This window comes from Hyperoodon ampullatus, assembly GCF_949752795.1.
Source record: "Hyperoodon ampullatus genome assembly, chromosome: 18".
Lineage (NCBI taxonomy): Eukaryota > Metazoa > Chordata > Mammalia > Artiodactyla > Ziphiidae > Hyperoodon > Hyperoodon ampullatus.
In genome coordinates, this window is record NC_136931.1 from 4330151 (window position 1) to 4342103 (window position 11953).

An 11953-nucleotide genomic window follows, 5' to 3' on the forward strand; every position below is an offset into this window, starting at 1 on the left:
GAACAGATAAGTAAAGGAAACGGTTAAAAGCCTGAAAGAGGAAGGGCGTTCTAGAAACAGCACAGAGTTAAAGACGACGGCCTCAAAAACATGGTCGCACGTTGTCCCAGTTAGAACGAGGGAGAAGTGAGAGTGAAGAACTCAGTGCAACAGGGAAGAGGTCAGGCGAGACCCGTGGGCTCTGTGGTCGTGGGCCGGGGTGGAGACGAGCAGTGGAAGAGCCCCTTGTCTGTCAGCCTCTCCTCAGCCGCTGGCACGTGTGCGCTGCGGGCCGTCGGGCCTTGGCACCGTGGATGGGGCCGTGGTACCCCAGGCCTCGTCTCCCCCGGGCTTGGAGCCTGGGTGCCAAGGGTGTCTAGCTCCTACCCCGTTATCGTCCTCCTGCAGTGTGGCTGGGGCCAGTGCAGGTGACCGAGTGTCCCCCGGAGCCTCACCAGCTGTGTCCCACGCCCCTCCAGGGAAGCCATGCCGTCATCAGGACACCGGCTCCGGGATGTCGAACACCATCCTCTCCTGACCGAAAATGACAACTACGACGACTCTTCCTCCTCTTCATCCGAGGCCGACGGGGCAGACAGGATCTGGTTCATCCGCGACGGCTGTGGCATGATCTGTGCTGTCGTGACGTGGCTGCTGGTCGTGTACGCGGACTTCGTGGTGACGTTCGTCATGCTGCTGCCTTCCAGAGACTTCTGGTACTCCGTGGTCAATGGAGTCGTTTTCAACTGCCTGGCGGTGCTTGCCCTGTCCTCTCACTTGAGGACCATGCTCACTGACCCCGTGAGTACCCACCCTCTTGCTGGGGCTTTCGGCCGGGTCTGGGCTGGGGAGGCGCCAGCGGCACCGGGCGGTGGGCCTCCTGCTCCGTGGCCTCGGGGTTCACGAGTTCCTGGATACAGGCTGGTGGCGTTGTTCGTGGCTTCGCTGGAGAGAACCCAGCGCCCAGAGAGAGGTGATGTCACGGTATATTCGTGGAAGACATTCCACTGAGCTGTTTATTCAGATGAAGAAAGTGTACTGAATAATGCCTGAAATCCTTTCTAGTTTATTTTTTAATATTTATTTATTTATTTGGCTGTGCTGGGTCTTAGTTGCTGCACGTGGGAGCTTTATTGCTGCTTGCAGGATCTTCGTTGCGGCCTGCGGGACCTTCTTAGTTGCGCCATGCGGGATCTTTAGTTGTGACATGCGGGATCTTTAGTTGTGGCATGTGGGATCTAGCTCCCGGACCAGGGATCGAACCCACGCCCCCTGCATTGGGAGCACGGAGCCTTAGCCACTGGACCGCCAGGGAAGTCCCCCTTTCTAGTTTAAATACTTTTGTTTCTCTGAAGTATGGACTGAAAGCTGAGCGATGTGGCATCTAGGTTTCACCGCTTTACGAATCTTTCCAGTTGTCTTTTGATCACACGCAACTTAATTTAACTTCTTTGGGCTAGAGGTTAGCTGTTATCTTTAAGTTCGCTGTAGGGAGAGCCCTGGTAGTGTCAGCCATCTCCCTGCATGTTGAAAACGGGGCTGGGTCCATCGTTTGTAGGCGTTTCGGCAAGGAGGCCACCACATCGGTGCCCAGGTGCCGGGCTGCAGTGTGCCCGGCAGGGCCGGGGGAGGGAGGGCTACCCGGCCGGGCCCCTCTCGTCACGGTGCTTGTGTCTTCTGACCAGTGTAGGCCTCCCTCCCCCCGTGGCCCCACTCCTGCTACAGCCCCGCTCCCGGGGGCAGAGGCCTCACAGCTCTCCGGGAAGCCCCGCGAGCCAGGGGTCGGGGAGCAGGTGTGTGCAGCGCGCAGCCTCTGCTCCCAGCGGGCGTGTTCGCTTCACTCGTTTCGCTGCTGAGAAGCTGGATGGAAGTGCTGAGGGCCGGAGTGTGAGGTGGGGGAGGGTGTGAGTCCTGGATGCAAGCATTTTTACATTGAAATTTAATTCACATTCCGCAGAATTCACCCTTTTGCAGTGTATAGTTCGATGGTACTCATGTATTCACATCACCGCAGTCATTTTAGACATTTTCATCACCCAAAAAAGAAACCCTGCACCCCTTAGCCGTCACTGCCCCGACCCCTCAGGTCCCCCAGTGCCAGGTAACCGCTGATGTACTTTTTGTCTCTGGATTGGCCTGTTCTGGACAGATCACATAGATGGAATCACACAAGGATACGTGGCCTTGACGTCTGGCTTCCTTCATCGGCGCGAGGTTTCTAGGGCTCATCCACACCGTGCACTGTCAGTGCTTCGTTCCTTTTCGCGGCTGAAGACTGTTCTACTGTGCGGATGGGCCACGTTTTGTTTATAGCCATCATCCGTTGGTGGCCATCAGGGTTCTTCCCACTTTCTGGCTGTTATGGACAATTCTGCCATGAACATTTGTGGACCGGGTTTGTGTGGAGCTATGTTTCATTTCTCTTGGGTAGAGACACCCAGGAGTGGAAGTACCGTGTCATATGTTCACGCTACGTTGAACTGCTGAGGGTGGTTTTTCATGGCGGCTGCAGTGCGTTAGAGTCCCCCCTGCAGCGTATGGGTTCCTGCTTCTCCACCTCCTCGGGTGACTGTTCATGTGTTTGGTGAGAGCCATCCTGATGGCTGTGAGGTGATACCTCATTGTATTTTATTTTATTTTATTATTTTTTTTTTTTGCGGTATGCGGGCCTCTCACTGCTGTGGCCTCTCCCGTTGCGGAGCACAGGCTCCGGACGCGCAGGCTCAGCGGCCACGGCTCACGGGCCCAGCTGCTCCGCGACATGTGGGATCTTCCCGGACCAGGGCACGAACCCGCGTCCCCTGCATCGGCAGGCGGACTCTCAACCACTGCGCCACCAGGGAAGTCCCCTCATTGTATTTTGATTTGCATTTCCCTGATGACTAATGATGCTGGGCTTTTTGGCCATTTTTAGGTCTTTGGAGAACTGTCCGTTCAAGTCCTCCGTCTTGACATCTGGATGTCACTGTTTCCACCATGCCACATGTCAGCACTCCAGTGGCAAGTTACAGAAACCACCGGGAGTCGGTGTGAATAGAACCGAGGGCACCCTGCGGGGTGTCAGGAGCCCAGGGCAGGGGTGCGTCTGGCCGCGGGCAGGCGTTGGGACTGGGGTGGGGAAGCTCTCGGGAAGGAGGCAGGGGAGAGGCCGACCGAGCCCCCAGGCACCCCCGTCCTTCCCGGCATCCTGGCCGTCTGCCGCCTAGTGAAGACAGTGGCCCCTCACACCAGAGGGGATTGGGAGCGTTGGGTTCCAGATGCACAGTGTAGGGGAGACTGCGTGGCCAGCGGGGTCGGGTGTCCGCTCCGTCCTCTCATCGGGGCGGCTGCTTTCTCCTCTCTGTGGATCACCTTCAACACGGGGTCCAGTCTGGGCTGAACAAGAGCCGTCACGCCCCCCGGGGTGAGGCCAGTCCTCTGCTGGACATCCTTTTACTAAGCCACTAGGAACAATCTTTGCTAGGATTGGCTCTGGCTTGGGTTGTTTCTTGAGAAGTTATTGGTACTTTGAGGGGGAGCAGAAAGGAAGATGGGGTGTCTGACATCGGATGGATCAGGGAGCTGATCGATCACAAGGCAGCAAGCTCACCTCTGGAGGTGAGTCTCAGTGTTCAGGAGCATGAAATTGTGCAAGGCCACCCACTGCCCCGCACCCAGAGCCTGCTCTCCTCTGTCCCCAGCCTTGTTGTACAAGCATCAGCCTTATCAGCAGATGTGTGCCGAGGGCCCTCTAAGGAGCCTTTGTGCTGGGAGCCGTTGGTCCCGTTCCGGGTGCCCTGGGACACCTTTGGGTGTTCATTAACCTGCCAGCACCTTGCGGAGGTGGGTGTATAGATCACGTCAGAAGGTGAGACCGACAGCTGGCAAGAGGCAAAGCTGAGGTTTGAACAGTTATCTGTTGCCAAAGCCCTTGCTTTTTTGTTAACTTCTTACAGACATTTATTTCATTGTACACAGAAGTGGAGAGAAGAGGGTCGTGAACCCTGTTCATCACCTCGTGGTCCCTCTCGTGTCAGCGATATCCTTGCCTACTCCCTTTCTTTCCCTCTCCAGAATATTTGGAAGTACATCTCAGACATTATAAAACTTTATTTGTAAATAACTGTATCTTTAAAAAGGGCTCTTTTTTTAAAAAATATAAATTTATTTATTTTTGGCTGCATCACGTCTTCGTTGCTGTGCGCGAGCTTTCTCTAGTTGCGGTGAGCAGGGGCTACTCTTCGTTGCGGTGTGCGGGCTTCTCATGGTGGTGGCTTCTCTTGTTGCAGAGCACAGGCTCTAGGTGCGCGGGCTTCAGTAGCTGTGGTGCGCAGGCTCAGTTGCTCCACGGCATGTGGGATCTTCCCGGACCAGGGCTCGACCCCTGCACCGGCAAGGCGGATTCTTAACCACTGCACCACCAGGGAAGTCCCAAAAGGGCTCTTCTTTATAAAAGCATGGCTACAACGCCAGTGGCTCGTGTGGAGAGGTTGAAGAATTCCTTACTATGTCCAGTGAGAGGCCACGTCTCCTCAGTCGTCTCAGTCCTTTTATATTTTGTTTGAATCAGGATCCAAATAAGATCTATCCTTTGTGACTGGTTGACGTGTCTCATTTTTCACCTCGGTGGTCCCCTCTTGTTCCTTGGGATTTTTTAAATTGAAGAAACACGGTCCTTTGTCATGTGGCTTTCCTTCCACTCTGGGGTTTTCAGCTTATATCCCCGTACGCGGTTTAACACGCTCCTCGTCCCGTGCTGCCCATGGATTAATAGGTAGACCTAGAGGAAGCGCCACGCTCCCGTGCCCCTAGGTCAGGTCCTGGGGATCCAGAATGCATGACAGGGAGGGAACCAGGGGGTCAAGATGGAAAGATATGGGGGAGAAGTGTGCTTTGCACATCATAACTTCCCTGGATATATGTATGCCGTGGTTGGGACCACTCTTCCTAAGAGCGGGCACCTGGTTTCCTGCTCCAGGGCGGGTCAGAGGTGGGTGGGTGCGGGTGTGAGAGGTCGGGCGCTAGCAGCAGCAGCAGCGAATGGAAAAGCTGTCAGGAGGACGCTGTGCCAACGGGAGCCGTCTGGGCCGTACTGGCGTAGGAGGCATGGCTATGGCAGGGATCACAGTCCTGGTGAGACACAGATGAAACACGCAAGATGCGTATTAGAAAAAACATGCCCTGAAAATGGTTCGAAGGCGAATGCGAGCTTGAGGAACGTGCCTCAGCTGTTCGGAAGGTTTCTTTGATGGAGCGAAGAGGGGCCCACTGGTGCCGAGGAAGCGGGCGCTCCTCTGGTGTGACCTGGTGAGACCCGGTGCTGAGCGGCCCCGGGCCCGCCCTTCTGCTCCGTGTCTGGCCTACGAGATCTCGGAGTACGGAATCGAAGCGTAGATCACCAGCCGCGGGGACCTGGGTGAGTCACCGGGAGGCACTGTGGGAGACAGGGGCTGCCTGCCCAGGGCTCTGAGCCGCAAAAAGGACCAGAAAGTGCCTTCATCTCCACGCGGGCTGGTTGTGACGTGTTATCTGACGTGTCTCCCCCTCGAGACGCACACCTGTCCTGTGAGCAGTCACAGCAGCGCTCTCTAACCAGCGGGCGGCGTGGGGTGCCGTGCTCCGCAGAAGTGTGTCAGGTCACGTGTTTTACTGTGGAAGCACTGTGTGTGTGTGGCTAAACCTGGTCCGTTCCATCATCTTATGAAACGTGTGACCCGAGCTGTCACCAGGAGCGGCCGTACGAGGTGGGAGCTGCTGAAGTCAGAAGAGTGTCACGGGGCCGGCGGTAGGCGTGGGGTGGGCTGGGTTGAGGGACCAGAAAGACTCCAGAGGGTGTTGGGAAAATTGAGTAAAATGCTGGACCGGACCTTCTGATGTAAATTCTCAAAAATGAGCCTTTAAACCCTGAACGCTTTTTACACTGTAGATGGAGACAGGTGGTGTGTTAAGGCCAGGATCTTGACCACAGTTGCTTCCCTGTGTTAAGATGGGGGACTGACCAGTGCCCATCTGGAGGGCAGTCAGCTGCAGGGGAGGGTCGGACAGTGAACCGTCCCATTTTCCTGTGCTGCCCCCCGAACCCGGGGCACCTTGTGGGGCCTCACTCCTGCTGGTGACAGGGCCGCCCATCCGGCTCCCCGGGGGCCTTGGAGCCAGTGGTCCTGGGTCTCCACACGCGCCTGCTGGGCTTTGCAGACGTGGGTGTCGGCCCTGGCCCTGCAGAGGTTGGCTCGGGCTCCCGTGCAGCCGGGCAGTGGGCTTTAAGGAGCTCCAGCGCAGCTCCTGCTGCCAGCAGTGTGCCTGCCGTCTCCCCGTGCCCTCCTGTCACTGCACCCCCGTCTCCCCGTGCCCTCCTGTCACTGCACCCCTGCTCTGCTGCTCCCTCCCAGTGGGGCTCCTTCGGAAACGTGCATTTCTGTGTGAAGGAGAGGCTCCGTGGGGCACAGAAACGGGGTCCTGGCCTTGTTCCCAGTCCACAGGCCATGGTGCCCAGAATGATCTTCCAAACGTGATTTCCACTGCCTGTCTCCACTGCCCTGCACTCGGGCCCACTGCCATCCCGTGTACGGGGCTCTCCGGCTCTGGCTCCCACTTCCAGATTCTTCATCCCTCTCAAGCTCCCCTGGCGCTCAGGGCTCCTGCAGACACACTTTTACAGCCCCGCCGCTCCTGCCCTGGGGCCAGACACCTGGGGGAGGGGGTGGCTTGGGGCTTGTGTGTGACGGCTCCTGGTGAGGCTGGCGACTTTAAACACACAAGGTAAAGTCCTGTTGGAGAGGCTTTGTTCAGCACCCCCCTGCTGCAGCTGATAGGAAACCTGTGCTTACCAGGGGAACCCTGCCCAGGACGTGTGCCCTGGGGCTGGCGTGGCTTCCAAACACACCTCACCTCTGGCACGTCCTGCATGAAGTTTGAAAAACCCAGGTGACTCGCCTTATGAAGGACGACGCACTCTATATTTTGAATTCATTTTAAAGCATATGTTATTTTTCATGAAAAATAAAACTTCTGGTCCTGAGTAATAGTTATTTTTCATATTAATATAAGTGGCAACTACAGCATTATAAATTATATCATGATATATAACACCCAAGACTAATTCCTAAATTTACTGATGTTTTTTAACCTTCCTTCCCCCCAGCTAAAATACACTGTTATTAAACCATAGGGGGCAGTACCTAAAGGGAATGCTACTAAAGAATACATGGAGAGTTTGCAGCTGAAGCCTGGAGAAGTGATCTACAAGTGCCCCAAGTGCTGCTGTATCAAGCCCGAGCGTGCCCACCACTGCAGGTATGGCGGCCCTCCCCCAGGGGAACCCCAGTGCCCATCACTGCAGGGACCCCTTCCCCAGGGTGACCCGAGCACCCACTATTGAAGGGACACCTTTGCCAGGGCAACCAGAGCACCCAGCACTGCAGGAACCCCTTATCTGCGGCAGCCAGTGCCTCCACCAGTGCTGGGACCCCTGCCCCGGGGAAGCCCGTGTGCCCATGACTGGAGGGGCCCCTTCCCCGGCGCAGCCAGAGCCCACGCTGAAGAATTTCTTCCCCGGGGCAGTCTGTTCACCCACACCCACCCTCACAGGGACCCCTTTCCTTAGGCAACCCGAGCACCCAGCACTGAGGGACCCTTTCCTCAGGGCAGCCAGAGAACCGAGCACTGCTGGAATCCCTGCCCCGGGGAAGCCTGAGTACCCACCACTGGAGGGACCCCTTCCCCAGTAGCCGTAGACCCACCACTGCTGTAACCCTTACTTGGGGCTGAGCCCCCCACTACTGCAGGCTCCGCTTCCCCAGGGCAGACACCCTTCATGGTGCAGTCCAAGTGCCCACCACTGGAGGGAGCCCTGCCCCGGTGCAGCCAGAGAACCCAGTGCTGCTGGGACCCCTTCCCCAGGCAGTGTGAACGCCCACCACTGGATGGAACCCTTTGCAGGTGCAGCCTGAGCCCAGCCCCTGCAGGGACCCCTTCCGCAGGGCGTCCCGAGCACCCACCACTGGAGGGAAACGTCCCCAGGTGCAGCCTGAGCTCCAGCCCCTGCAGGGACCCCTTCCCAGGGCAGGAGGCCCCCTGGGTGGCTTCTTCCCAGTGCTGTCTTCATTGGGTGGTGTTTCCTCAGAGCGTGGAATAGTGAAAATCTAACTGCTCCTTTTCAGTATTTGCAAAAGATGTATTCGGAAGATGGATCATCACTGCCCCTGGGTGAACAACTGTGTCGGAGAAAAGAACCAGAGGTTCTTCGTGCTCTTCACTGTGAGTAAAGATACTCACGTAGCGAGTGACTTGTATTAAGTTCTTTATCTGCACCCTGACCTGGAGCGAGCAAGTCTATTCTGACGTCAGACCTGCAGCCTCTTCTCTGGGACTCAAATTATACCTGTGCTGTCACTGGTAGGAAGTAGTCCACCAGATGAGTGTACGCTGCTCGTGTTATTCTAGGTGTTTCACTGTGATTTAATTCTCTCCCAGATACCTTGAACCACAGTTGTTCATAGGCTCTTGAAGTGGTGGAACGTATTTCCCCACTGTGGATTTCTGTCCTTGGTCCAGCGTGGTCCTGGCGAGGCGGATGTCACCTGCTGCTGTTATTGCTTCCCTCACTCATTTTCACTGACACGTGAGATCAGGAGTAAACGTACGGTTCAGCGGCCTTTCGTCCTCGCGTGGGCTAACGGGTGTCTCCCCGCAGATGTACATCGCGCTGGCGTCCGTGCACGCGCTCGTGCTCTGCGGGCTGCAGTTCGTCGCCTGCGTCCGAGGGCAGTGGACTGGTAAGCGCAGGCGCGGGCCGCTCTGCACGTGCGCTGTGGGGGGGAGGGGAGGCAGGGGGAGAAGGGATCCTCCAGTTGAGAAGGAAATCCTCTCGGTTATCTTAGGAGTTAATTGAGCTTAAGAAAAGAGTATGGGACAGTTCTCACACTGCCATTTTGCTATAATGAAGCCATGGACATACACTTGGTCTTCCTTAGTCAGCTAATAGTTTCTGCACCTTGCAGATTTTTGAGACCGGGTGAGAATGCGTATTGTTCCCAGCAGGCCTGTGTGCGCTCTGGCTGGTCGACCGTGCGTGGCTGAGTACAAGTCGCCCCGGGAGTGTAGCCAGGCAGGCGCGAGTGGGCGGCCCTGGACTTGGGTGTGCGCCCCGAGCGACGCCTGCTCACAGGTGTAGGCACACACGACTCTCATCTTTTCTGGCTTTAGCTGTATTTTAGTACGCAGTGCACGAATACAGTCTCAGTAGAAATCTGGGGTAACAAAGAACCTTCCGAATCTGCCGACCAGGAAGTGCTGGTGTGGATTCTTGCCTGGCAGGGCTGCCTTCCGCCCCCTGGTGGACAGCGGGTGCATCTCCGTGGACGCCGGCCTGAGGGCGGCACGGAGGGGGCTCTTCCGTGAGCCGAATCCCTCCAGCCTGTGGCCTGGGATGCTCGCCGCGCCCTGATGTGCAGTCACAGCCGGCCTCCTCTTGTTCACAGAGTGCAGTGGTTTTTCACCTCCGGTCACTGTGATCCTGCTGGTCTTCCTGTGCCTTGAAGGTCTGCTGTTTTTCACTTTCACCGCAGTCATGTTCGGCACCCAGATCCACTCCATCTGCAGCGATGAAACGGTACAAGCTCCTCCTCCTCCGCCGCACACTCCTGCCCCGCCGTATGCTCCTCCCCTGCCGCGTCTGCCAGGCCTTGGTGCGGCCTGAGGTGCTGGGCAGCGCTGCTGGGGACAGCGGGGGCCCGTGTGTTGCCTGGGAGGTGGGCGGGGCAGCCCCGAGGGGCCACGACGGTGTTGCCGCACGTGTCCCCCTCACTGCGTGCAGCTCGCGTTTCAAGCGTACCTGTGATTTGAGAGTCCACAGAGCCAGGCAGGGAGAGCCGGCGGCCCCTGGCAGCTGCAGGGAGTTGGTCGCCTTCATATCTTTGAACTGAAGGCCCGGAGGAGGGGCTTGATAAATATTTGTAATATAAGATGTGGAGAAAAAGATCAATCCCTGGCCCGGAGGAGTGGCTCCCCCTCTGCCTCTGGCGCTGCCTAGGCTGTCCACCCCGCTGGTGGCTGCAGCCTGGCTGCATTCGGGGGGCCGCGGGGCTGGTGCCAGGAGAGCCCCCGCTGCTGACCCCGATGCCTCGCTCCCACGTGCGGAGGGAGAGACGTGTGAGTCTGGTGGTGCTCCCCCTGTTGTCACCGCTCGCCTGACCCGTACCTGCTGAGGGTTTTCCTGGCGCTGCCGCCCATTTGCTTTTCTTTCTCCCCCAGGAGATTGAGAGGCTGAAGAGTGAGAAGCCGACGTGGGAGCGGAGGCTGCGGTGGGAAGGGATGAAGTCTGTCTTTGGGGGCCCCCCCTCGCTGCTGTGGATGAACCCCTTCGTCGGCTTCCGATTCAGGCGACTGCAGACGAGACCTAGGAAAGGGGGCCCCGAGTTCTCGGTGTGAGGCTCTCTCATCGCGCTGGGACTTGTTCACGGACTTTATTTATTTGGGGTCGGAAAGGGTATCAGCAGCTCATCTGTGACCAGTAGGGCAAGTGGAGACCAGTTGCTTGCAGCAAGCAGAGTTTTATATGTTTACGGTCACAGATGGCGGAGTTCCCACACTAACTGGGTGGCGCTCTGATCCGTGTCACCGTCCAGTAACAAAGGGATGTGGCTGCACGAAGAAGCCAAATGTCATTATCTTCCTGCACAGTTAGGAGTTCTGTTAACATACTTGGCATTTTTTAAGAAGTTTCGTGGGTTGTTACACGGGTTATTAAAATCCTGTGTACTGAGCTGCTTTACTCACTCATGAAGAAAATGAGCCAAGCCAGTGACCAGGAATTCTGCGGCTGGTGGCTTCGGGGAGCTCCCGCTGGCCCCGTGGTTCCCGAGGGCCCACCTCGGTCCAGGAGGGGCCTGGATGCAGGAGCCGCAGGCGCTGCACGGAGCAGCAGGGCTGCAGTTTCACTCCCCACCCGGGGCTGGTGGGCCCTGACCCTGTGGGCAAGTCCACGCGTGTCTGTGTGTGTCCGTGCACGTGTGTTTTAAAGTGGGCTGTGTTCAGGCAACATAACACGTTATGGGCGTGTGCCACAGACAAGCTATTTTTTAGAAACCGACGTTTCAGGGAAGAGGGGAGAGCTGCGTGGGGTCCCCCCTCCCGTGGGGTTTACTATGAATGTATTGCATATTGGAGAATATCTCAATCCAAAGAACAATCATTCCTGTGTGGTCTTCTGTTGCCCTCCTGTTTTAATTTTTTTAAAAAAATCTTGAGTGCGTGAGAGGGCTTTGGCACTGACCTGTTTGGTTCCGGCCAAATGAGCAGCGTGTAAACGGCCCCTCCGTGAGAGGAGAGCAGCGTCTGTGGCGGCCTGGCACCTGCAGCCTGATGCTCGCGCAGCTGGCCTGCAGGGGGCGCGCGCGGCCCTGACGAGGTGAGGGGGCCGCGAGGCAGGAGCCCCTGGGCCCCGTGGGCCTCGCTTGCAGACAGTACTCAGGATGGCGACAGCTTGTTTGATTTTTCAGTTTTTACCTTTTTGGGGTATCATTTTGTTTCTTCACCCACGTCACAAGCGATAAAATAGGACCCTTGGTGCAGAGCTTAAAATTATGCCAGAAAGCAAACAGCTCCCCTCCCTGGGGACTCGCCTTAAACTTGCCTGGTTTGTCGGTGTTTCGCGGGACTGAGGAGGAAGCCATCTCTGACAAGGTCTGGGGGGGTCCCCTGAGCCCACGTCCCACGCTGAGAAGAGTGGGCGTCTCCCTCCTGGTCTCCACGCCTCTCTGCTCATCTGTGAGCTGTTGTGCTTTCGTTTGCGTTAACCCGTCCCGTCCTGATCAGGGTTTGTACCACTGCCGGCGCAGAACCACAAAGGGCCTACTGGACAGCAGCCTAGCTGAGTAAGCAAGCTGTGGGATGGGTGTGAAATGGACTCAGGCACTGCAGGAAGTGGGCTGTGACGGGGGGCGCTGAGTCGCAGCCAGAGGACTAACAGAACAGGAGACATGGGTTTCCCGAGATC

General features: G+C 57.1%; 1 protein-coding gene across 1 annotated transcript; it reads left to right on the forward strand.

Annotated features, from left to right (window-relative positions):
- Window positions 1-465: 465 nt before the first annotated feature.
- On the forward strand, window positions 466-10386 carry ZDHHC7 (zDHHC palmitoyltransferase 7; the record flags this gene model as incomplete). Its single annotated transcript, XM_079723779.1, has 6 exons — window positions 466-780; window positions 7127-7251; window positions 8118-8214; window positions 8651-8732; window positions 9438-9568; window positions 10210-10386. The coding sequence occupies 6 exons, from the start codon at window positions 466-468 to the stop codon at window positions 10384-10386; spliced, it is 927 nt and encodes a 308-aa protein (XP_079579905.1).
- Between the last annotated feature and the right edge of the window lie 1567 nt (window positions 10387-11953).